Source organism: Lampetra planeri, chromosome 21 (genome assembly GCF_965212315.1).
Source record: "Lampetra planeri chromosome 21, kcLamPlan1.2.h2, whole genome shotgun sequence".
NCBI classification, from domain to species: domain Eukaryota; kingdom Metazoa; phylum Chordata; class Hyperoartia; order Petromyzontiformes; family Petromyzontidae; genus Lampetra; species Lampetra planeri.
In genome coordinates, this window is record NC_136127.1 from 11,704,523 (window position 1) to 11,731,549 (window position 27,027).

The window sequence follows — 27,027 nt, forward strand, 5'->3', positions numbered from 1 at the left end:
ACACACAGCCCACTTGTCAATCCACTGCTGGATGAGGGCCTCCCCCCGCGTTGCGTCAGAACGCGCGGGCGATATCTGACCATACTTCACCGCGCCGGTCAATGCGGCTTGGCCAAGGCGGGGGGGGGGGGGGGAGTTGTCTGTGCTCCTCACTTCACTTGACGCTGGAGTGAAACTCGCCAAGTCCCGGGGCTCTCCGCAGTAAAAAAATATAAAACACGGAATGCGGCTGCCATCGTCACGGCCCAGCGCTGTGCCCCCCTCGCCCGTGCCACTCTTCATTCGGTTCCCGGGAAAAAGAGGGGTGGGGGTCGAGGGGGATAGAGGGGGGGGGGGGGTGCGACCCGTGGCAGGAACGCGCGTCTCCTTTGCCGTGGCAGGGTTCCCAGTCGTGCCGTGGCACCGTGGGGCAAAGAGCACGGGGGGGGGGGGCAGGAGCGGAGCGAGGCCCTCCCCACCAACTCTGCCACGGCCTCGCCGTGAACAACAACAGCAGGAGAAGCAGCAGCAGCAGCAGAAGCAGCAGAAGCAGCAGCAGCAGCATCAGCAGAAGCAGCAGCAGAAGCAGCAGCAGCAGCAGAAGCAGCAGCAGCAGCAAGCACCAACGCCTTCAGCCCTGCAGAGTTTTACACTCCTCCTACCCCCCCCCCCGCTTCATCCTGAACCACTTGGGGTACCGGTCACCAACGACTCACGCCGAAAGACACTCGGGGTCCGTGTTCTCAGCCGTGGCTCTGGCTGAGCGAGTCTGGGACCGTGCTCGGAGCCGGCTCTGGTAAAAGCACGGCTCGCTTGAGCCGGAGCCGTGACTGAGAATACGTGGCATGAGACTCGTGGGGAGAGCCACGGGCTCGCGCAGAGGGGAGTTGCGATTAAGCGAGGTTTTCTAAAAGCATAGCGTGTTGATGGTCTCGTCCCGTTCACCGTGAAGCAAAACACACAAAAGTGTGACGAGCGTAACGAACGCCGGCGAAATCCTCACGTATTTTCTCTGCCGCGCAAAGTTCACAAACGCGATAGATACCGGGACATGTTTCAAGGAATGCGAATCAAATTGTCTCTTTGCACAAACAGTAAATGACAAATGGGAGATTTTTTTTTAATAACATTTCAGATGCAGCGAACAGCTAATTCACTTGGATATTTCTGTGGTTGTGGCCGGCTGCCTCGGAGGTCAGAGGGCGACGGAGCCGGCACCGCCGGGAACCTGGGTTCGAATCCGGGTTCCAGCCGTTGCCTCCCGATGAAACCGGCTCCTCGATTGCAGCGAACCGATGCACTCAGCACCGGTCACGGTCGCCTAAACGGATCTCGGAAGTAGTTCTGCGACATCCGCTTTTGCGCGTTGTTCTTCAACAGGAAGGGGGGTTGCATCGCTGTCTGCGAGAGGTCCGAATAGAATCTTCGTCCCCACGATGCCGAAGTATTTAGTGAAATAAACCAACAGTAGATATATCAATGGAGACACGGCCAGTGCATTTTTTTGTGAATGAGCCAGAACAATGGGGGGTGGGCTGTCTTTGGCAGCAGTAACAACACCGTCGACAAATTTAAACGGAAATAAAAAGCTCCCTCGATGCTCACGGAAAACACGATGGGCGACGGCCGGGACGATCTCATCGTACTGGCGGCATCGTCGTCACAGACACCGGCGGTCACAGGCGTCGCTCGCACAGAGGCAACAACAGCGGCCACCGCAAGACGTCGGTCATCTAGACACCGATCTTACAGGCGTCAATCTCACCGCCGTCGACCGTACACGCGTCGGGCTTAGACACGTCGCTCCGAGAGACGACGTCTTGCACTTCCGTCTTGGCTCCATCGGTTTCGCAAACTTCATCGTCGGTCGGACCGTCGGCGCTTGGGGTCGCGGCGGCGGCGGCGGCGGTGACGTCGCCGTCAGCAGGGACGGTGGCGGCGGCGGCGCGTGTCGCCACCACCCGCAGGTACTCGGCGTGGTCGCAGAGGCCGCTCGTCACGCTCTTGCTCTCCTCAAACTTGGGCAGCACGACGGCGATGTAGCCCTCGCACGACGGCTGCCGGGGGGGACACGCGGGCGGTCGTCAGCCGTCGGTTCGGGTGATGGATGGTGGGGGTGGGGGGAGGTTAGGGTTCAAGGGAGTGGCACGAGGAGGAGGAGGAGGAGTGGGCAGCAGCAGCAGCAGCAACACGGGGAAGGATTAATTGGAGCCGTCAGCTTCGGCAAGATGCAGCTGCTGGCGTCACACATGGCAGGGAGCTTTGACCGGCGGCCCACGGGCCGCATCCGACCCCTAAAGGCCCCGGCAGTGGCCCTCCCGAGTGGCTCGCCGAGCTACGTGAAGAGCGACAGCTTGCCGCTCTTCTAATGTGCAACTGTGCAAGGGCAGGCTGTGCCGTCTGCTATCTCGCGGAGAAATCTGGGCAAAAATAATGGCACGTTACACCCCGCCCCCACCCCATTCATTCATTGCACAATGTTTACCAAAACCTCAACCGGCACGGGTTACAGACTTATCAGTAGAAGTCGTCTCTTCACCTACTGACACGCCCTTGTGCGGAGGGGCTTGCGTCTCACTATTCTGGACGCACATTTCAGGCGTTGCGCAATCGCGGGCATTATTATCACAAACTTCGTCATGGGCAGAGCTGAGTGGAAGGAAAGCCAGGATCACGGCTCACGAGAAGAGAGAGTGTTACATGGCCGCGGCTTGCAGAGTCCTTCATCCAGCAGTGGATTGAGCAAGGATTGCCGCCGACAACGACGGCGTAGCATTAGTGCACCTAGGCTGGCGCAAGCGCCGCGGCGACGTCACCGCCACTTACGTGGCGAGCGTCAGCCGGTGCCGTGGTAGTCGTAGTAATAAAATGACTGTCGTCATCGTTGTCATTTGGAGAGGTGGCCAAGAGCGCAATACCGCTGACTTCATTGGACTCCCCTTGCCCTGGCGCCGACAGCGGGCGCGGGGGGTAGCTGCCAGCCGAGCACGGGGGGTTGGTCGTACGCACGGGCTAGGAGCAGGCTAGAAGCGGGCTAGGAGCAGGCTAGGAGCAGGCTAGGAGCAGGCTAGGAGCAGGCTAGAAGCGGGCTAGGAGCAGGCTAGAAGTTGGCTAGAAGCGGGCTAGAAGCAAGCCAAGAGCAGGCTAGGAGTGGGCTAGAAGCGAGCTAGGAGCAGGCTAGAAGCGGGCTATGAGCGAGCTAAGAGCGGGCTAGGAGCAGGCTAGGAGCGGGCGAGGAACGCGCTAAGAGTGGGCTAGAAGCAGGCTAGGAGCGGGTTAGGAGCGGGCTAGTTGTGGGCAAGGAGCGAGGTAAGAACAGGCTAGGAGCGGGCTAGGAGCGGGCTAGGAGTGGTTTAGGAGCGGGCTAGGAGCGGGCTAGGAGCAGGCTAGGAGCAGGCTAGGAGTGGGCGAGGAGCGGGCTAGGAGCGAGGTAAGAGCAGGCTAGGAGCGGGCTAGGAGCGGGCTAGGAGTGGTTTAGGAGCGGGCTAGGAGCGGGCTAGGAGCGGGCTAGGAGCGGGCGCACGCGCGACTTGGCGTTACATAATGAGGGTCAATCAGATGCAGCCGTCGTCATCTGCGCGCCTGTGTTGGGTGCGCGCTGTTGTGCAACGCGCAGATCCCGTTACCCGCTCGCTGGCTCGCTCGCAAACACAGCGGCAGCAGCAGAGCCGTACATGCGGCTCTGCTGCTGCTGCCGCTGCTGTTTCTGCTGCCTTTGCTGATACCACTGCTGCTGCCGCTGCTGTTTCTGCTGCCTTTGCTGATACCACTGCTGCTGCTGCCGCTGCTGTTTCTGCTGCCTTTGCCGATACCACTGCTGCTGCTGCCGCTGCTGTTTCCGCTGCCTTTGCCGATACCACTGCTGCTGCTGCCGCTGCTGTTTCTGCTGCCTTTGCCGATACCACTGCTGCTGTCGCTGCTGTTTCTGCTGCCTTTGCCGATATCACTGCTGCTGTCGCTGCTGTTTCTGCTGCCTTTGCTGATACCACTGCTGCTGTCGCTGCTGTTTCTGCTGCCTTTGGTGATACCACTGCTGCTGCCGCTGCTGTTTCTGCTGCCTTTGCTGATACCACTGCTGCTGTCGCTGCTGTTTCTGTTGCCTTTGCTGATACCACTGCTGCTGCCGCTGCTGTTTCCGCTGCTGCATTTATTGCTACTGCTGCGACTGCCACTCGTAATGCTGTCACTTTCGTTGCTTGCTAGCGGCGGTACCGCCGCTGCCGCCGCTTGCAACCGTTGTCCTGCACGACCGCTATTCGCCGCTGCCGGTGCGCGTTTTGCCAGGCCCCCCCGCTCCCCGCAAATGAGGTGGCACCTTGTCTCTGACGAGGTGCGGATTTGCGATGAGGTTCTCGTTCACTTCCACGAGTCGCCCGCGGATGCAGCTGCAGCGGGGGAGACAAAAGCGCATGCGGTGACGTCAGCCACCGCCGCCGCCGCCGCACAGCCCCGCGCTCGTTTTCCAAGAAAACGGATTTTCAACGAACAAACGCTTTCTCCACGGGAGCACCCGGGCCTCGCGCCCCCCATCAAACTTGGGCCAGGGGGGGGCGGGGGCGGAGTGGGATGCGGGTGGTGGGGGGGGTAAGGGGTGCGTGTGGTGGGGGGGGGGCGGCCGCGTGTCACCGAGCTGCGCTTACACAAGCGACGGGACGCACGGATGGGATGGGAACACGACCCGCGGGCCCGGCACACGCGGTTCCAGATGTGCCGCTAACCGTCGCCGAGCAAAAAAACAAGTGAACTAACGTGACCCCTCGACCCCTGGACGCACGGCTCCCTCGCCGCCCCTGCCGTCCCCTGATGCAGCCGCAGCAGCGGCACAAGGGAGGGAGGAGGACTCAAGCGAAGCGAGAAGCCGGCACGCCACTTGTTGACAGGCCTAACGATGGAGGCCGTAATTGTGCGTGCGCCTTCACTGCCCAGGTCAGGGTTAGGTCACGCAGAGGGCCGGGGTATGAGCTGGGGAATTGCTGCGCTGCTGCCCAGTGGCATGTGGCCGTTTGTTAGCCCGTGACCCCCACGACCTTGCACCTCTCTCTCTCTCTCTCTTTCGCTCCGGGTGGACGCGGTGACGGGAAGACGGGAAGACGGAGGCTTTTGCCGGGGAGAAGAAACGCGGTGGGTTGCGCACGCCCCGTGCTCCCATGCCCTCGTGCGCTCGTGCGCTTTGGATTCTTGGCGGAATACATTTTTTTTTTTATGCTTTCGTCTTAGGGTCCGGGCCAACTTGTAATTAAATGGGCAGGATTGAAAAGCTGCGACAATCGTGACGGAAAAGTAAATAAACGCCCCGAAACGCCGTACACGGAGGCGGTACCTGTAGATCGTGTACTGCTCCCCGTCCGTGCAGGTGATGCGGCACAGAGGAGAGAACTCGGTGAGAAACTGCCCGCCCTGCGGAACAAAAACAAACGGGGCCCGAGCGGTCGGATCGCCGCCGCTCTCCGGCGACGCGCCCTCCCGGCCTGTGCCGCGTGGGCAACGGCGTCCGTGACGTTTCGGACGTCGCGCCTAAACGGCACGCGGGACGACGACCCCCCCCCCCCCCCGAACCCACGAAGAGCGGGCGACAACTCAGAGCAAGGGGGCCGCGGCAAACGGAATGCGGCGGTGCAACTCGAAATGGGGTCGCGCCACCGAAACATCGACGAACGTTTGCTGTGTTTGGAAAGCAGAGCGCCGAGGTGGTGGGGGGGGGCTGCGGTTGTTGCGTGGTGCGGGCTGCAGCGGCGGTGCGGGGGGGGGAGGATGGGGGTGGGGGTGTGCGGGCTGCGGGGGCAGAAGGGGCGATGGAGAACGGTGGGAGGGTGGGGCTTGCGTACCCGCTTGCTCTTCCCGGAGACGCGGTTGTCGAGGCGGCTGCACCCGGCGCTGATCTGGTAATCCACGGCGGCGACGTCGCGCCCCCCGCCCAGCACGGGATGCGACTCGGCCACGGTGATCACGCAAATCCTGGGCGACGCGCCGGAACCGCCCCGTTAAAAACCCCGCGGCGGCCCGCGCGACCACGCGTCTTTATGCGAGAGAGCGGGGGGGGGGGGTGGGCTTTGTCCGCCGAAAGCCGTCTCCCCGCACGCCGCTCCCGCCGTGCACAAAGGGGAGCGGCCGCGCCTTTCAGCGGCAGCGCAGCGCGCGCCGATTGTGGGTCGATCACTCAACGTCGCCGGGGCTTTTGTGCCGCCGAGGCTCTGGGGCGAGCGTTGTCCGAGGGGATTGTGGGAGCCCGCGGCCTCTGTTTTGGCGATCGCCGCCAGCGAGCGCGCGAGCCGCCGTGAATGGAGCGAGGGTTTTTTTTTTTTCCAGGTAATCTGACAAATTAAAGCAACGTCAGGGCGCAGGTCTCCCGCGGCACCCCGATTCCCCCAGTTAACCCGACGTGGGATGTGCCCCCCCCACCACCATCCCCCACCCAAACCCCCCCCTGTCACCGGATGGCTCAGGCCACGGCGAGAGGAATGGAGAGGCACATGGTGCCACCATCATTACCGCCACCGCCATCATCATCACTCTTCCATTGCTACGAACGCAGTCGCCGTTCCCATGAACTTCACTCAACGGTTCCTCCACCCGCGTTTAGGAGCCCATCCACCACCGGGCTGACTTCGCATTCTAACTTTACCCATGCCACGTTTGACTGCATTAAACCCGAATAAAGCTTAGAAAATTGATTGTGATGAAGGCTGCAGGCAGACTCGTTACATCCAAGTTACACAGACGGATTGTTTCGTCTCAACCACTACCACCACGATCACAACCACCATCACCGCACTGCAGGTCACCACCTCACTTCTCTTTCTGCTTCTTCCCTCGCTCTGCCGCACTTCGAAATTCGCCTCTTCTCCCAGGTTCTTACAACCTCCCTCGATCCGAAGAATCGTGGGAACTCGCGTTACACCCAACGCACTTCGGTCGCGTCGCGAGACCGCTCGGCACTTCGTGCCCCTGGTCCCGTGGCTCGGCAATCGTGATAAGAAAAAGTAAAAATAACACAACCCATCGTCGCACGATCGTTCACCATCGCAAAACGTGGCAGCACGCTGGCGCTCGGCCCGGCCGCTACGCACGAGGGCAAACAGCAACCGCCGTTTGAGCTACCGCTGCCACCAGGGCCCGGAGCGAGCGGCGTTTTGTTTGCCGATTTCCAAATTCTTTGGACGGAGGAGATAAGGAAGCGATAGCTCACGCCGCCCGCCGTTCTTGGAGCGCCGCGCTCTCCCGGCGCCCGCCGGTTCGGACCGGAACGCCGCAGAACCTACGCCAGGCTCGGCTCTCGGCAAACGTGCGCTTGATCGGCCCGTGCCGACACAGTGTGCCGCGGGTCGGGACGTGGGTCGCTACAACACGGACCGGTGACAGAGACGCGCTCACGGAGACGCGAGCGGAGGCAACGCGCAGGAGCCGGCTCGTCACGTTCGCTCACGCTTCCAAACTGTCGAGCACCAGCACCTGCCCACCCCCACAAACTTGTTAACACCCAGCCATCCACCTCCACCTGTCCACCACAGCCATCCACCTCCACCTCTCCACCACAGACATCCACCTCCATCTGTCCACCACAGACACCCACCTTCACCTGTCCACCACAGACACCCACCTCCACCTGTCCACCACAGACATCCACCTCCACCTGTCCACCACAGACACCCACCTCCACCTGTCCACCACAGACACCCACCTTCACCTGTCCACCACAGACACCCACCTCCACCTGTCCACCACAGACATCCACCTCCACCTGTCCACCACAGACACCCACCTCCACCTGTCCACCACAGACATCCACCTCCACCTGTCCACCACAGACATCCACCTTCCCCTGTCCACCACAGACATCCACCTTCACCTGTCCACCACAGACATCCACCTTCACCTGTCCACCACAGACACCCACCTTCCCCTGTCCACCACAGACACCCACCTCCACCTGTCCACCACAGACATCCACCTCCACCTGTCCACCAGACACCCACCTCCACCTGTCCACCACAGCCATCCACCTCCACCTGTCCACCACAGACATCCACCTCCACCTGTCCACCACAGACACCCACCTTCACCTGTCCACCACAGACACCCACCTCCACCTGTCCACCACAGACATCCACCTCCACCTGTCTACCACAGACACCCACCTCCACCTGTCCACCACAGACATCCACCTCCACCTGTCCACCACAGACATCCACCTTCCCCTGTCCACCACAGACATCCACCTTCACCTGTCCACCACAGACATCCACCTGTCCACCACAGATACCCACCTCCACCTGTCCACCACAGACATCCACCTTCATCTGTCCACCACAGCAATCCACCTCCACCTGTCCACCACAGACATCCACCTCCACCTGTCCACCACAGACATCCACCTCCACCTGTCCACCATAGACATCCACCTCCACCTGTCCACCACAGACATCCACCTCCACCTGTCCACCACAGACATCCACCTTCCCCTGTCCACCACAGACATCCACCTTCACCTGTCCACCACAGACATCCACCTGTCCACCACAGATACCCACCTCCACCTGTCCACCACAGACATCCACCTTCATCTGTCCACCACAGCAATCCACCTCCACCTGTCCACCACAGACATCCACCTCCACCTGTCCACCACAGACATCCACCTCCACCTGTCCACCATAGACATCCACCTCCACCTGTCCACCACAGACATCCACCTTCACCTGTCCACCACAGACATCCACCTCCACCTGTCCACCACAGACATCCACCTTCCCCTGTCCACCACAGACACACACCTCCACCTGTCCACCACAGACATCCACCTTCCCCTGTCCACCACAGACACCCACCTCCACCTGTCCACCACAGACACCCACCTCCACCTGTCCACCACAGACATCCACCTTCCCCTGTCCACCCAGACATCCACCTCCACCTGTCCACCACAGACACCCACCTTCCCCTGTCCACCACAGACATCCACCTCCACCTGTCCACCACAGACACCCACCTTCCCCTGTCCACCACAGACATCCACCCCCGTTATCCACCCGCTCGCCCGCCTGCCATCCCTTCACCACCCCCATCGTCCGTCCTCCCCCTGCGCTCGTCGCCGGCTCGATGCGAGACGTCGGGCGGCCGAGGGGGGGTGCAGGGGGGGGGGTGCAGGGCGGCGCGGGGGGGGGGGCGCGGGTGGGGGGCAGGGGCCATCGTGAACGCACGCGACTGTTACGTAACCCCCCCGGCCGGCTTGTGTTACTCGTCGCCGGCGGGGGCCAGCGCGCCGAGGCAGCCTCGCCGCGGCTCAGCGGTCGCGAGATTTGGCAACGCGCAGAAGAGCACCGGGCGCAGGGAGCCCGGCAGGGATCTACTGCACAGGTCCCCAGAGTTGCACCGAGAGCCACAGCCCCCGCGGAAAACGCGGCGCGCTTGTCGCCATCGTCACCGCGTGCTGCCCTCGACAAGGAAAAGCAGACGGCACGTAGCCTCGCACAGGAACCCGTAGGCAAAGGAGCCTCGGCACGTACATAGAGACCCATATAAACAGACGTTCACATACGCATTTGCCAACAAACCTATAGGCTTGTCTTGAGACCGATGGGCTTACAGAGGAAAGCGGAGAAAAAGAAATGCATCGACAGATATTGAAACCCATATATTTATATATGAAGCAACAGGGAAACCAATAGGCTTACATACAGACCCCTACAGACCGATAGAGTTAGAGATACCGAGAGACTTGCATAGGGCCCTAATAACTTTTATGGAAATCTCTATAATTACATAGAAACTCATAGACATAAACGGGAATCCATACTTAGAGAACCGGCCCATAGTCTTACACAGAGACTACTAAACTTACACAGAAAGCCATCGGCTTGCATAAGACCCAGGTAACAGACGTAACCGCTCGCACACAATAGGTATGCTCTAACACTCAAGCGTGCGTTCTAACACCCATACGCGCATTCTAACACGCTGTGCCAGTTCACTGAATAACATTGTATTTACCCAGCATGCACTCTCCGTGTGTCTTTAAGCAATTATTTTTTTAGTTTCTCCGTTTGTGGCGTTAGAACGCGAGCGCTCGGGTGTTAGAGCGACCCTTAATGTGTGTGTACATAGGTCCCTATGTAACTATAGAGGTTTCGACAGAAGTCTTTGGGGCCCTATATAAGCCTATGGGTATCTTTTAACTCGAGGAGGTCCGCCGTGTAATCTTTGCCAGGCTACGTAGGGGTCTCCAAGCCCGCGGATCGTCGAGTTGTACATTGCGAGTGCAGGTCACGTGACCAAATTTTAATTTGGTAAATTTCACAGTGCGCAGTGCACCACCTCGTGTTGCGGGGGGGGGGGGCGACGACTCCAGAAGGCGACGTCATCGTCGTCGTCACAGAGGCATCGGTGGAGTCGCACGTCCACGAGCAGCGTTGCCACGCACAGCGGTCGCGCCGACACGAGTTTGTACCTCTGTCACTGGGAACGCGCCGAGTGAAGCGGGAAATTATCTGTGACGTGGAGGGTTTTTTTTTTACCGTACAGCCGTTATTTGCCGTTAATTGGCCAAATAAAATTAATATAATTTGCCGATAGTTTTTTTTTTGCGTTTGCAGTCATTTGCTGCTGCTGCTGCTGTTGTTTATCATCGCGGGCGGCCAGTCCGGATTTGAACCCAGGCCTGCAGCGGCCGGTTGCCGTCTCTCGGCGCATTGTGGCACATTGTGGCACATTGTGACGCATCATCATCATCCCCCCCCTCCCCCACCGCCGCCCCGACCCCGCTGCCCTCCCCGCGCCACCGGGCCCAACTCTCGCAAAACGCCTCTTAAACGCGTCGTTGACGAGATAATTGAACGAGCATGTGCACACGCGTGCGTGCACACACGTGCGCTTACACACACACACGCGCTTGCACACACGCGCTTGCACACACACACACACGTGCACACACACACGTGCGCTTACACACACACGTGCGCACACACACGTGCGCTTACACACACACACGTGCGCTTGCACACACACACACACGTGCGCGAGAGCGAGCACACATGCGCGTGCGGGCCTCCCGGCACGGCGGCGATCCCGCGGAACCCAGTAAAAATTCCTTCTCTTGTTCGGCGGTCCCCAGTGCGGGGGCCCGAGGAGCGCCGGACCCCCCCCAGCGCGACACTCAAGCGCGCCGCTGCCCTTCTTCTTTACAATGGCCGGCCCCACGGCGCACACAAAGTGGCCGGCGAGTCGGCAAGATTAACGGCAGGAACTGCTCCGCCGCAACGCTCTCCGCAAAGTGTCAACCCGGCACCCGTTAACGGCACAGAAGCCCTCGCTAAGTAAACACACGGCGTGTTGAGCCTGCGAGCCCCCCCCCTCCTCCTATCTTCCGCAACCCCCCCCACCCCCCACTTATGCGCCAATGCCCGATGCGCTACCACTCTCTTGCTGCTCTAAAACAATTAGTTTTTAATTTGACCAGGTAAGGGCCCATTGAGCAATGTAGCTCTTTCTCAGAAGCGACCTGGCCACAAATGATAGCTCAACAAAGTGGCTTATCATCATTACGCAGCAGCCAAATACTCTAACACGCGCTACGTTGATTCTAAAGGTGGTAAGGAAAAACTGGAGGACCCGGAGAAAAATCAACGCGACCACAGATAGAGAGAGACACCGCAGACTCCAAATATATAGCAGGTGCCAGGATCGGGATCAAACCTACGACCTCCTGCATACCAAGCGAGGTAGTTAACATCTCCTACCCACCATGGTGCTCTGGGGGGGACAAGGGGGGTGGCGGGGGAAAGGGGCAGCAGCTCCACCACCCGGCACAATATTTCGATGGCCTAGTTGTGGTTTCAGACAATCTTTGGAGATTTAAAGAAATAACAGGTAATTCATATTTTTATTCTTGACGCGTATTTAATTGGAAGTGCCCTAGGCTGCGATTGGCTGGTGCGCACAGGGGCGGGACGGTACAGGAGGGCGGCCACTCATCCAGCAGTGGTTCGGCCGCGGCACCCCGGCCGCTGACGATTTCATTCCAGATGCAACGAATACGATGTTATGCAAACCGCAATCCGCAGTGGCCAGTGCGTGGTGAAGTATGGTGAATAAAATCACGAGCGACTAGGCGTGGGGGATAGCCCTTCCTCGATTGGCAGACAAAACATATTTGGATATATATATATTTAATTATTTAACGGAACTCTAATGTATTATATACGCACACACGCAATTTAGTTTTCCGGAATGGTTTTCCACCGCCCTATGCCACAATCCCTCCACGGAACGTTCGGCCGGGTGAGCGCCAACGCTCGGCACCACGGTACCACCTGCTTGCCCCGCACGGACCTCACTCTACGCAACCAGCTGCTCCCCGCTCTGTTCGGTTTGTGCCACGTGTTGTTCAGCGTATAGCCAGCTGCTGCTGTTGCTGCTGTTGCTGCTGTTGTTGCTGTTACTATTGCTGCTGCCGCTCATGTTGCAGGTTCAGCATCAAGAACTGGCAAAAGCAACAGCAGCAGCAGCAGCAATAATAGCAGAATACAGCAGCAATAATCACAGCAGCAGACAGCAGCGGCATCAGCAGACGGCAAGAACAACAGCAGGAATAAGAACAGCAGCCAGAACAACAGCAACAGGGTTTGGGGCGTACGAGTGAACGATGGCACACCACCAAGAACAAGACGATGTGATTGTTGCTCTCACCGCGAGCGTTCCTATCAATAATAACGGAGTGCAGGTTCAGCTCCAGGGGGTCAGGTGACGTGGAGCCAGCAGGGTCGAGCAACTGGGTTCGAATCCGGGATCTCGGACGTAGCCACATTATGGTGCGGTGATCTCACTGGTGACCGAGCAAAATAGCCCCATCACATTAAAAAATTTGAACAAATTCCAGCTGTGACAATTTTAATGTCTGGTTTGGCCCGCATGCGTTTAAAAGGCGAGGGCATAGACGACCGAAATCGTCACATCCGACGCATTACAGAGCAGTCCTCTTAGCACACAGTAGTGCACTGCTTGCTCGCAGAGTTCCAAATGCAAATTTAATTGTGCTGTTGACTCGTGCCACCGACACAATTTGGGAAAAAAAAGGCAACACGGTACTTTTACGACAAAACAAAACGGGAGCAGAAGTTGACACGTGGCAGATATCTGCCTTGCGAGAGTTCAACCTGGAAAATCATCACCATCAGCTGTGACCTCTCCACTGCTGGATGACTAACTCTGGTGTTTTAGCACTCGGGAGAGTGGTGGCATAGTGGTTAGCACACTGCGCTGAGTATTTCCCCCCCTAGGTAGCACGCTGGGTTTTCTCTGGGCACTGCGGATTGTTTTACCGTTCGTAAATATCTCTTCGCTAAAAAAAAGGCAGGTGGCCAAATGTATCGCGATACCGGAACCGTGATAAAAGGGCCAAGCCAAGACTCGGCGCGGTTTTCCTGGAGAGATGAAGACCCTAGTTCACATGGTGGCAAGATGTTAACTACCTCGCTTGGTGTACAGGTCGCGGGCTCAATGCCGACCCTGACGCCTGCTGTATATTTGCAGTTTGCGTGTCTCTCTCCCCTCTGGTTTTTCCCTACACATATACAATCGACGTGCGTTTCGAGCATTTGGCCGCTGTAAATTTCCACGCGAAAAGCCACATCGTCGGGCTATCATTTGTGGGAACGCCTGCTGGCAACCGCGCTCGCACTGCTACTGCCGCCACCTCGATCGGGAAGCCATCGCTCGATCGCCCTCCGCGGGGGACCAATCACAGCGGCGTGGCGGCGCGCTCACGACGTCCGCCCGGCCAAACGTGCGAAACCAAACGAACCGGGAAAAAAAAAATTATCCGTATAAAATTCCAAACATGGCTCATAAACGTCACCTTGCGACACCCTATAACAGGAGGCAATAAATTTCGTTTGTGTGTGGGGATGTGTGGGGCTGGGGGGGGGCAGTGTGGGGAGGTGCGGGAGAAGTGTGGGGGGGGGGGTAGGAGGTGGTGCGTATTGCGATGTTAAGGACACAAAACGCACTTAGCCTTATGTTTCCTGCTGTAAACCGGGGCACTAAAGCTTTTATCGTGCGACAAGAACGCAAGGTCATGGGCAATCACACGGGTGTCCGTTATAAAACCCTTAAGGCGGCCGTTAAACTCCCAAACGCTTCTCTTTGTGCTTCGCCTTTGGAGGGAGCTGCCGCTTCCTACACGAGCTGCCGCTGCCCTTTGAAGTGCTGTTCACTTTGAACAATTTGTCCGGCATTCGCGCGGGGATGCAACATCTGTCCCCGCTCGTTCGCTCACTCGCTCACGCACACACGCACTCGCTCGTTTGCTCACTCACGCACTCGCTCACTCGCTCACTCGCGCACTCGCGCACTCGCTCACTCGCTCACTCGCGCACTCGCTCACTCGCGCACTCGCGCACTCGCGCACTCGCTCACTCGCTCACTCGCGCACTCGCTCACTCGCTCACTCGCGCACTCGCTCACTCGCTCACTCGCGCACTCGCTCACTCGGGCACTCGCTCACTCGCTCACTCGCTCACTCGGGCACTCGCTCACTCGCTCACACGGGCACTCGCTCACTCGCTCACTCGGGCACTCGCTCACTCGCTCACTCGGGCACTCGCTCACTCGCTCACTCGGGCACTCGCTCACTCGCTCACTCGGGCACTCGCTCACTCGGGCACTCGCTCACTCGCTCACTCGGGCACTCGCTCACTCGGGCACTCGCTCACTCGCTCACTCGGGCACTCGCTCACTCGCTCACTCGGGCACTCGCTCACTCGGGCACTCGCTCACTCGCTCACTCGGGCACTCGCTCACTCGCTCACTCGGGCACTCGCTCGTTTGCTCATTCGCTCACTCGCTCGTTTGCTCACTCACTCACTCGCTCGTTTGCTCACTCACTCACTCGCTCGTTTGCTCACTCACTCACTCGCTCGTTTGCTCACTCACTCGTTTGCTCACTCACTCGTTTGCTCACTCACTCGTTTGCTCACTCACTCACGCACACACGCGCTCGTTTGCTCACTCACTCGTTTGCTCACTCACTCGTTTGCTCACTCACTCACGCACACACGCGCTCGTTTGCTCACTCGCTCGTGCGCTCGTTTGCGCAATCCTGCGCGCTCGTTTGCGCACTCCTGCGCGCAATTGCTCACATAATCGCGGAAGCCCGTGGGCAAAATTCACCCTCAGCGCACTCGATCTCGGGAGCCGAGCAGGATTTGAGCTTGTTTAGGAACTGGATGGATGGGTCGTCTGTTTATGACTCTTTTATTGCTACTACGTGTGCAGTACTTGCCGTTTCACGCCAACCTCACTCATCGATTCCTCTCCACCCACTACTGAGGACCATATTCACTGTGGAGTCTCATCACTACTTTGTTGGACCACAACCACACTGCAGGTCAAAAAGATAGGTAGCAGCAGGTAGGAGGGAGAGTTTACAAGGGCCAGATGGCCGCAACTTTGTCACCGTTTGCTGTTCGCGAGCACCTATGAAGGCCGGCACGATATACGAGGGGGTGGGTGGCCAGCACCAGGCGCACGCGCACACACACTCCACACACACACACGTCAAAAATACAAAGATCCCCCATGTAGCCTTTAACAGTCTCTTGGGGTAAGTGGTGGTGGGGGTGCAGCTGAGACCACGCTCGATCACCTTTGTTTCCCCAGTGCTGATGTTCACACAGCACCAGGTTCCCATTTGAAGCCGAGAGTCAACTTTGTGTAGGAGGCCCGGGACCGGATCAGATATTCGTCACCGATGTTGGCTGCGAGCGGGAATCGAACTGGGTTCGCCGAGTTCATAGCGCAGTGCGCTGACCGCTACGCTCCCGCACTTCACACACTCACAATGCCGCATCATCGTCATCATCATCGTCGTCGTCGTCATCGTAAATATCGTTGCGAACGCACGAATCTGCGGTCACTTCCCGTGTTGAATTTATGGACGGCAGAGACGTCACTGGCTCACTGGCGACCTGGGGTTTTTGTCCACGAGAAGAAGCCAATCTCCTTCCTAAATTCACCGCTTTTTAAGAAAAAAAAACCGCATCCATTATTCGAGACGCACGAACCGATTCGCCTCGCGCTCCGCGAGCTCGAAACGAATCTACGCGGCGGAGTTAACGATGCGTCGTCGCAACCCCCCCAGGCAGGCGGCCGCATGCGTAGCACCAGCACTGGGAAACGCACGGACAGACGCACGCACGGACGCACAGACGGACGCACGGACGCACGGACAGACGGACGGACCGAGGGCGCCGGTAGTGGCACCCAAATCTCGCTCCCTTAGCTGCAGTGCGAGTGGGGGCCCCGTGTTTACACGAGCTGTCATGGGGGGCCTTTCAGCAAGTGCAGCGCCGACCCCTTGGGGCACCGGGAGGGCACCGGGGGGGCACCGGGGGGGCACCGGGGAGCACCGCGGGGCGACGCGGGCCACCGTGGGTGACTTGGTGGGGGCGCTGGGTTCGGGGTCAGCGATCGCCGAGACCAGGGAGAGCCGGGCAAGTCCTGCCCGTCCGTGGACACTTGGCTCGAGATGACTACGCACGCGCGCACGCACGCACACACACACACGCACACACGCACACACGCACGCACACACGCACGCACACACGCACGCACGCGTGTAGCGACAACAACAACAATAATAATACAAGTTATGTAACGATGTCAAACGGCGCGCACGTTGACGGTGAGGTCGCGATCAGGGAGGAGCGGGGCCAGGCCCGGCGGTGCCTCGAGCACTGCGCGGGGCAGACGAGATGAGCGAACGAAGCCTTCAACCGCCGATTCAAAGACGGGGATGGATTGGACGCTGCGAAAGTGCAGCGGGGATGGAATTCCAGATGACTGGGGGACGGCTACGGAGCGACGAGCATGCAAACACGCACGGACGTTCATGACAAACACGAGTTCAAGCCCGCACACACGTACACACGTGTGAATATTGTCATTCACTCATCCAAACATGCATTCCTACATGCGGACTTTCAGGATACACAAGCTAAGCACGCGTAATTTAGACAATATGGACATTCATGACAAACGCCCGATTTGATACACACACACACACACAAACGAGATACGTACGCACGTTATGAACCCCCACGACCTGGGATCGTGCGAATGAGCCGATCTCATCGCTCCATCTCCGCAGCGGTGGAATTCTCACTACGTAATCTGTCTTATTGCTGCCAGCATCTTCCCTATCATCCCTTTATAGCCGTCATCCAGCAGCGGAGAGATCACACCACCCGAACCACCCCATTCACCACAACCCCTCCCCATCCACCACGACCATCCCTAACCACCACGTACCACCCCCCCCCACCAACAACCACCCCAACCTCCCCAATCACCCAACCATCCAACCACCAAACTCCCCTCCACCAACACAACCCTTCAACCACCATCTCCCCCCCCCCTCCCACAATACGACCAGAGATTAAATAAAAACACAATGCTCAGGCGCCCACGCACACAATGGCGGCGCTGTATTATCAAACTCCGCCGCTCTGGTGAGCGTTAGCAGACAGAGGTCGCCCCGACTGGCTCAGAGGTCAGAGATCCGAGCTGTCACGGCCGAGGCCCTGGGTTCGAATCCTGGCAGGCGGATGCGATTGAACCGGGTTTGAGTGCGCCGATTGAACCGGGTTTGAGTGCGCCGCGAGTTGACAATCTCAGTCCGGTCACCGATGACCGTGCAACAAAAAGAAAAAATCAACGCATTCACATTTCGTTCTGCGCTTCATTTGGCTCTCTTCCATCTCTGAACGTCACGCCACAAATGTTCCTCTCGCACGCAGAGCGGGTGGGGAAAGTGCTGCCCTCTTACGGAGGTCGCTCGAGAAGCAGAGGGGGAGCAGAGAGGGAAGATGATGGTGAGCGAGAGGGGGGGGGCAGAGTAGGGATCAGAACGGGGGAGTCGAACCACGGGAGGAGGAGAGTCACTGGAAGGGGTTCAGGGTGACGGCCCGGGTGGGAGCCGGGCGGCAGAGGGAGAGCGTGTCCCTCCCCACCCACCAACCTCTCCACCCAACCAACTCCCCACCAACCTACCCCCCAACCTCCCCACCTCCCCACCCACCCACCCACCTCCCCACCCACCCACCCACCCACCTCCCCACCCACCCACCCACCTCCCCACCCACCCACCCACCTCCCCACCCACCCACCCACCTCCCCACCCACCCACCCACCTCCCAACCCACCTCCCAACCCACCCACCCACCTCCCCACCCACCCACCCACCCACCCACCCACATCCCCACCCACCCACCCATTCACCCACCTCCCCACCCACCCACCTCCCCACCCACCTCCCCACCCACCCACCCACCAACCTCCCCACCCCCCCAACCCACCTCCCTACCCACCCACCAACCTCCCCACCCACCCACCCACCAACCTCCCCACCCACCCACCCCCCCACCCACCCCCCCACCCACCCACCCCCCCACCCACCCACCCCCCCACCCACCCACCAACCTCCCCACCCACCCACCCACCAACCTCCCCACCCACCCACCCACCAACCTCCCCACCCCCCCAACCCACCTCCCCACCCACCCACCAACCTCCCCACCCACCCACCCACCCACCCACCAACCTCCCCACCCACCCACCCCCCCACCCACCCACCCCCCCACCCACCCACCCACCAACCTCCCCACCCACCCACCAACCTCCCCACCCACCCACCAACCTCCCCACCCACCCACCAACCTCCCCACCCACCCACCCCCCCACCCCCACACCCACCCACCCCCCCACCCACCCACCCCCCCACCCACCCACCCACCCCCACCCCACCCACCCACCCACCTCCCCACCCACCCACCCACCCACCCACCTCCCCACCCACCCACCCACCTCCCCACCCACCCACCCACCTCCCCACCCACCCACCCACCTCCCCACCCCACCCACCCACCCACCCACCTCCCCACCCACCCACCACCGTGCTGCCCGGGCCCCTGTCAAAGACGCGGCGGAGGCCGTGCTGACGAGCCAAAAGGCGGGCGACCTCTCGGGCGGCCGCTCTCACAGAGGTCACGGGGTGGGTGGGGGGGGGATGGACGGGGCAGTCATCGGCAGCCTGCAGCTGCAGAGGGCGTGGGGTGGCGGGTGGGCGGGGGGGGACGGAGAGACCGCGGCAATGATGGGGTTGAGCGGGCGATGGGGTTGAGCCGGCGATGGGGTTGAGCGGGCGAGGGGTTTGGGGGAGCGGTTGGTGCGGCGGGGGGGGGGGCTCCGGGCCCACGCTCGTCAACTCGCACTCCCCAGCTCCACAAACAGCTGAGGCAGCATTTTGACATCCTACAGGTGTCGAATTAAACCCCCAGCTGCACGGGTTTATTTGGGAAAAATGTGTCCTTTGTGGGAATGTTGCCCGTCACCTGCTGCGGCTCCGAATACAGCCCCCCCCCCCGCGGCCCCCCCTTGACAGCCGTAATTTTAAATAAACCCAACGCACGCATTTTTTCGTTCAGGGACCCCTTGCGGCCTGGGCGATGTCATCGCCTCGCTGAAAAAGTTTATGTTAGGAAAAATAATAATAATGATGATGATCGACGTTCGCAAGCAGCGCTCGCTGGACAAAACACCACTTAATTAAGCTGTTTGTGTTTTGGGACGGTGGTGAAACAAAGGCTGAAATGAGGACCCCCCCCATGCGTCGTTCAAGGGGGTTCTCATTAATGCAACGGGGTCCCCCGCTGCATCGCACACGGAAACAAAGGCTCTTTAACGAGCCTGCAGATTTTCTGGGCCATCTCTGTGCGTGCGCTAAGTGTGTGCGTGTGTGCCGTTTTTTTTACCCAAATAAAAACCTGCCAAAACAAAGAACCCCTCTCCCCACCCTCCTCCTCCTCCATCCTCCACCCTTGCTCCCCACGCAACCCCTCCGCTGAAAAGCCGCTGCTGCTTTGGCTGCTGCTGCTGCGTATAATCCAGCCCTGACAAGTCCAGGGGACTCAGCACAGGAATGTTAACAAGATATAAGCGAGAGTGAAAGCTTTGCAAACAGTGTAACCCGAATCAATATAAATAGCGCAGCGTGCCTGCAACAACGCGCGCTCTCTACCCCCCCCCTCTCCCCGTCACTGTGGCGGCACCACCCAGCCCCTCGCAGTCCGGCCCAGGTGTCCGCTTACCTGCTCCGTGACCCCCTGCTTACGTTACCTGCAGCCGCCCGACTTTTTTTTTTTAAACCCGAGTAGCCTCAGCGTCACGCGCGACCTTAAATAGATCGCGACGGAAATAGACGCGCACACGCGCGCTCCGTCGACGCGTTTCGGCGATGGCGCGCGATCGTGTTGGCGCCGTTGAGCTAAAAAAGAAACCGACATGCTTTTGGGGGGGGGGGGGGGTGAGGGCAAGATAGTAGAATAAATATTTGCGTAACGATTAGCCGTGGTGCTTATCTAACGGCAAGGTGGCGTGATGAGGAAGCACGCAGGTGTGAAGTGTTGACCGCCAACACAACCACACAATCACTGTCCCTTGGCGCTAACCTGGGCATTAGAGATTGTAACCCCCCCACTCCGCCCAAAAAAATATTTGCTCTCGTAGGCACGAATATTCATTCCCACCCCGCCCCTTAAGAACCAATTCTCAGGAGGTACAAACATTTGAAAGGGCAACACCGCTCCACCGGAATATTCCCAAATACTCGTACCGCTTCACGAACGTTTGTTCACGGTGAGCGCAAGTGGTCACGGTGGACGGAGTAACTTGCCGACGGTTCCACGCGCATGCAAACTTGCGCGCACACACACAGGCATGGTATGCATGCACGCATGGGCTCTCGGATGCACGCACGCACGCACACACGCACGCGCGGCGGTCACAGCAAGTGGGCTCAGGCAGCTGTCCCGACACCAGAGTTTATCAACTCCAGCGTCCCAAACTATCAGGTGCATGCATTGTGCAGTGGCCCGAACTAGCGCAATTCCACGCTGTAATGGCCCGTCGCAGCGCAGGTTGCGACACTTTTCGAGCGCCCCTGAACTGTTGAATTCCCTCCCATCGTCTCTTTTTCCAACTTCCTGTAGCGACCCAAACGCTCACTCACTCTCGTAACATCCACCACTCGCTCACAACTGTGAACAGGAGATGAGTGCCACGTTAAGCAACATTGGCCGCTCGGTGTTTTGGGCCTTTGGAGTTGCGCTCCGAAAAAGATTGCGATGGGGAGGGGGTGGGAGGGGTGGGGTGGCATGAGCCTGGAATGGAGAAACGCCGGTCAATCACGCGGTGCCTTTCAGCTGCAGCGAACGCAGAGCGCGGAACGTGGGGGGGGTGAAAATCTGCAGGTGACACGCTTCGCACGTTTCACGCCTCGTAACCGCGCCAGCAGCAGCAGTAGGGCCAGCAGAAGCAGCAGCAGCAGTAGGGCCAGCAGCAGCAGCAGCCAAACATCTGCATCGCAGAAAAGGACCTTCAACAGAGCCAAGACCAACAGTCACCCAGGGCCAGAGGGGTTGGAGCTCGAGATTTATATATTTTTGCCATTTCCCCCCACTCGCAATTATATTCCGGCCGAAGAGCGTGTAATGGAAAAACTGGATAAGCCACAAAAGGTCATTGTCCAGGGAGCAGGGCTGGCACCTGAGAACCCGGTCTCACAGTTTCGGACCCTACTGGCTGCAGCTGTCGTCTGCCGTTGTTAAAACGCCAATTGCCACGTACCGATTATGAGAGCGTAAAATTGCTGAATGTTGTTCGCTTTCGACCTCGTAGTGCGGTAAAAGGGGCTTTAAAAAAGTGGCAGCTTAAATCGGTTCGGTTGCCAAGCAATCACGGACAGCCAAAACCCGGATTTGAACTCAGGTCCCAGTGGTGCTGGTTCAGTCCCTTAGCATGGCCCACATGAGGCCCCTCCAAACCACGATCCGCCCGCCCCCCCTCTAACCCGAGCCACCTGGCCACCACAGCAGTTTGGTGATTTTTAATGGCTCGTCTGCTCGTTTACCCTTCAGCTGAATGTTAATTAATTGTGAATGACGATCGGCGCAAATTGCTCCGCGTCATTTCCATCAATCAGGCTCCGGCCACTTTTCCCATCGGACGGGGCCCGGGCACCCGCGAGGGTCGTGCGCGATGGCGCTCGTGGGTTATTACCGGAATGAACCAAACGAGGGTTAACGAGTCGATTCGTTAATTGGCGACGAGCGAGCTCGCGTGAACGGCGTGCCGCGTGGGCGGGTGGTGCACCGCTTGCCTGTTGGAGTGCTGCAGGACGCAGTGGTCTTCGCAAGCCTTGCCTTTCATATCTGCACGCACAGCACAAACGCACACACGCAGCACGGAGCACGCACGCAGCACGGAGTACGCAGCACACCGCACGCAGCACACCGCACGCAGCACACCGTTAATTAGTTTTGTCATTCGACACCGACCGCAGCAATGTTAGTCCTGACAAGGCGGCGAGGACACGACGACACGACAGCACGGGGCGTCGAGCGCAGCAGCCCTCGGACGGCGTTCGCAGGGCGGGGGGGGGGTGCGGTGGGGGGGGGCAGCGGGCAAAAAAAAATCAATCAATCATTTAAAATAAAATACTCTCACCCTCGGAACGTAAACATTTGCACGGGCTCTTTATATTCTTTTAAAAAGGTCTCACAATTAGTACTTTGCCGATGTTGGAAAGGTCAAAAAGTCAGTATGTACAATGTCATTAAACAGGGCACTGGCAACTGCAGGGCTGTAAAGCCAAGCCACTGGCCATAAACCAGCAACTGTAGCCCTTAATTAAAACCAAACAGAAATAATAATGGGAATGGGCTTCGGCTTTCAACATCAATTTTGGATTTACTGTAGATGTGCGAGCCTCGGTCAAGCAGATTGCGCCGAAGAATTTCTCCTGGCGCCAGCGCCCGCCGGAGCCTTAATCAGCATTTTGTGGCGGCCGAGGAGCGAGCGTGGATGGAGGAAGCGGCGACGGCGTCGGTGCCCACCCGCCCGCCTGCCCGCCCGCTCCGAGAGAGGAGGCCTGCCTCTCTCTCCGGCAGGAATGCTAACAACAGTAAATCCTCGGGCCAGGGGTCTCTACTCGCGGCCATAAAAAATGTCAACAGTGACCTGCGAAGCTGCACCGTCCCGACCCCTCGTTAAATGACTTCATTCAACCTCGGGGGCCCCCCCAAGCCATCGGCCGCTCCTTCCTGTGCCTCCATTTCCCCGGGACCTGCTCGACAATAATGGAGTTTAACTGCCACCGCCGCCACGGACTGCCGATGCCACCGTCACAACCGCAACCGGTGGTCGCCACCTTGCCGAAGCCGCCATCCCATCGTCACCGCCTGCCGATATGACCACCACCGCTCCCTCCACCACCAACACCAGAGGCACACGGATAATGGGAGGGTGGAAGACGAGCTATGATTTCTGTAAATAAGGGAGCGTTTAGGGCGCCCGGTGTCTCCCGCGGGGGTTTCTGAGCGAACTCGTCCGAGTCGCTGCAAGAATACTGCCGGGGGGCAGGACGGCACCTGTAGGACCCCTCCTCCCCCCCATCCACTGGGAAGAGGGAGTGCTCTCGCTCATAACATCTGGCAACAGGGCAGCGTTTGTTTAACAGGCCTGTCTATGCTGATGAGACCCAGAAGGTGGAAAAGCAGCCCAGAGTTTGCTTGTTTAGGCAAAGCCTGCGGGGATAACATTGGTCTGCAAGGTCAATGAGCTGCATGACCTTTCAAAACACAAACGTGGAGCAAAAATGTTTAAAAGTGCACAAAGAAGCGCGGAGAAGGGCATTCGGGGAACGACACCGAGAGAGGAACACGTGCATCAGAGGGCATATGCCAGTTAGCAGCATCATATTGACCGTTGTGGACATTGTGACGATGTCCAGTGGTCGAGACTAATGATGGCGGAGTAGCAGCCAAAGTAGTGAACACGCATGAGGATACGTAGATTGGGGAGACGCAGCAATGCAAACCAGCTCGTGTGTTCAATGCAGGACCGTGACAAACCGTCACGGCTAGGGAAGGCCTTTATCCAACCTTTGATAGATCATGGCCAGGGTCTGTCTGGATCGAATCTAGGACCTCCTGCATACAAAGCGAAGTAGTTAACATCTCGCTACCGCAGCACCACAGTACCTAAAGAAAATCCCATGCAACTCTGCACAGATAGATTCAAGAACCGCCACTTGCTCTACAGACTCGCAGATCGGTGGGTTTGAGAGTTTTACAAATTTGGCGAATGCGGTTCACAAACTCAGTGCCCTACCTTATTACAGACCAAGTCAGACCTTATTGGTCCACCCCGTGCCCTTATAAATCTCAACGTTCATCCCACAAAGTCCCATCAGAAGGGAGAAACACAAAGACAAAAATTATGTTACTAAACAAAAACTGTTTTATGTATTAATTTTGATCATTAGTGTCAATGATGCTACTTATCATGCTACTACCGTCTGTGATCTTGCATGCTGCTGCTTGCTTGATATGCGGATGCACAACACTCGCATACCTGTCAACAGAGGTGTGGACTCGAGTCATGTGACTTGGACTCGAGTCAGACTCGAGTCATGAATTTGATGACTTGCGACTCGACTTGGACTTGCATAACAATGACTTTGTCCCACCTATGAGATGTGGACTCGAGTCATGTGACTTGGACTCGAGTCAGACTCGAGTCATGAATTTGATGACTTGCGACTCGACTTGGACTTGCATAACAATGACTTTGTCCCACCTCTCCCTGTCAACCCCTTATCAGTGCCGACCTTATTACAGACCAATTCAGACCTTATGGGTCACCCCGTGCCCCGATAAATCTCAACGTTCATCCTATAAAGTCTAATCACAAGGCACAAACACAAATAGACAAACTAAATTATGTGCCCGTATTGAAACGGCTGTACTCCGTATGAACCTGGAAACTCCCTGTACAAGAGCACGGGTTAAACCGTGTGGGTTTGGCAGCTTATGCGTTTACTCTGAGCGTTTGGCTTCACGTGGGGAAGAAACCTGAGAACCCGACCCCACCATGCACACGAAGCGTGGATTCGTGAAATCCATCATCGCTGTACCGCCAACTCCGTCACCCCCTAAACCCAATCCTACAAACGCGTGGAATTCCACGGCAGACTCCCGTCAGAAATATCTGAACCCCTAGGCTCAATCCCGCTGAGCTTCCCAGATCCGATGGAGATCGCCTCCAAGCAAGATGATTGGGCTCCCATAATGTGCATGCATCATGTGCGTTGATTACCACCTAAATGATGCAGTACGTCTACTACGCCTCTGGTTAAGGAACGAAACAGGTGGACTTCTGCACAAATCTGCCTCATTAAGCCAGTTGTAATTACCGGCGAAACGTCGTACTCAGATTGGCTTGGCTTTGCAACACACTGGTGTTGCTGCTCTACGAGTGACGAACTGGCCACGTTCTGTTTAGGTGACACGAAACCTTACTAATTGGCGGTGTCGGGTGGTGGTGGGTTTAACGACACATTCATTTTTTTACACGATCTAACACCCAAAGAAAAAAAACCCCTGTATTATGGAAGGTGATCATGTTTGCAGCGGGTTTAAAAAAAATTAATCACATGCCAGCGTATTATTAAATAAATACAATTACAATTCCTTATAAGGGAAACAAATACCAATGAATAGCAATTGAATGATTACCCTGATGCTGCTCTATTTAAGACCGGGAGCAACAGGAGAGCTTCACCATTCTTGCCCGTTGAAGCTGATTGTAATTACCAGCGAAACGTCGTACTACTCAAATTTTAAAATGCTGTTGATTCTCTCTGTAACATACCGGTGGGCTAAAGAAGTGAATTATTTTGTCCTTTGAAAAAAAAAAACGTGACACTTTTTTACTGTTTGGCCGTGTCGGGTGGTGGAGGGTTACGACACATTTATAAATAACGCGATCTGACCCAAAAAACCTATATTATGAATATTGATCGCGAAAGCCTACTACGTGTTAAATTCACATGTCAGCAGTTCATCCCGAACGACAACCACACGATCAAATCCTCCCTGCAAGCCGATCAGGGGGTTCCCGCTTGACCATACTTCACCAGCCCCGGCTCGCTCGGCTCGCGGCCACCCCAGCGACGTTTCACGCCCAGCACCGCCCGCAGGCCACGACACCGAGAATCCCGCGGCGCGGCTTCGGAGAGCCCCGCGGCCGCCGCCACGTGCGCCCCACGTGCGCGCCGTGGGGGGGGGGGAGGTGGTTGCTGCGTGGAGCCCGCGATGGTCACGGGCTGACAGGGCGGAGTGGCAGGCTACAAGGGGGGTGTGTGGGCAGCGAGGAGTAGGCCCGAGAGGACGGGATATCGCATTCGTGCGGCAAGGAGGCCGCGGTAGATGGCGGCGGCGGCCGGGGTTGGGGGTGGGGAGGCCTTCATCCAGCAGTGGATTGACCACGGCCCGTTTTGACCCGCGCACAGCGGCGGCTGCGTCGCGGTAAACAAACGCACGTGGGCCGGTCGGGCGGGCGGGACATCGCCAACCCACACCCCCTGCACAAGCCTCTCAAGGCCCGGCTCTCCCCCCCCCCCGCCAAAGAGAGGATGTGGGGGGGGTACCTGTCTTGTAATAGCGGGTGAAGTATCGCTCCAGCACGGTGGGGGGCCGTGACGACCCCAGATCTCTCGCGTCCCGGTTGGCGTCCCCGGCCCGGCTCTCCATTGTCGCCCTTCACGAATCCCCCCGCCGCACCCCTCCCCCCACCTCCTGCAGCCCCCCCCTCCACCGCCGCGACGGGCGCTCGCCCATTGGTCGTAGCGGCGAGGAGGCCGGCGGCCAATGGGAAGGCGGCGCGAGGAGCAAGCGCGCGCGCCCCTGCGGTGAGTGGTGGGGGTGGGTGGCACGCGTGTTGGGGTGGCACGCGTGTTGGGGTGACACGCGTGTTGGGGTGGCACGCGTGTTGGGGTGGCACGCGTGTTGGGGTGGCACGCGTGTTGGGGTGGCACGCGTGTTGGGGTGGCACGCGTGTTGGGGTGGCACGCGTGTTGGGGTGGCACGCGTGTTGGGGTGGCACGCGTGTTGGGGTGGCACGCGTGTTGGGGTGGCACGCGTGTTGGGGTGGCACGCG

The 27,027-nt window shown here is 58.4% G+C and overlaps 1 protein-coding gene across 1 annotated transcript; it reads right to left on the reverse strand.

Moving 5' to 3' along the window:
• Positions 1-1,074: 1,074 nt before the first annotated feature.
• On the reverse strand, positions 1,075-26,662 carry ABITRAM (actin binding transcription modulator). Its single transcript, XM_078604017.1, has 6 exons — positions 26,519-26,662; positions 22,187-22,238; positions 5,805-5,934; positions 5,300-5,376; positions 4,295-4,364; positions 1,075-2,036 (listed from the first exon to the last, which is right to left on the reverse strand). The coding sequence occupies exons 1-6, from the start codon at positions 26,619-26,621 to the stop codon at positions 1,713-1,715; spliced, it is 756 nt and encodes a 251-aa protein (XP_078460143.1). The 5' UTR covers positions 26,622-26,662; the 3' UTR covers positions 1,075-1,712.
• Positions 26,663-27,027: the final 365 nt, after the last annotated feature.

Coding starts and splice junctions, on each gene's coding strand:
- ABITRAM (XM_078604017.1), bottom strand. CDS start 26,621: ATGGAGAGCCGGGCCGGGGACGCCAACCGGGACGCGAGAGATCTGGGG. Junction 22,239..26,518: donor CACCCGCTATTACAAGACAG/GTACCCCCCCCA, acceptor CTGTGCGTGCAG/ATATGAAAGGCAAGGCTTGC. Junction 5,935..22,186: donor GTCCTGCAGCACTCCAACAG/GCAAGCGGTGCA, acceptor CGCGTCGCCCAG/GATTTGCGTGATCACCGTGG.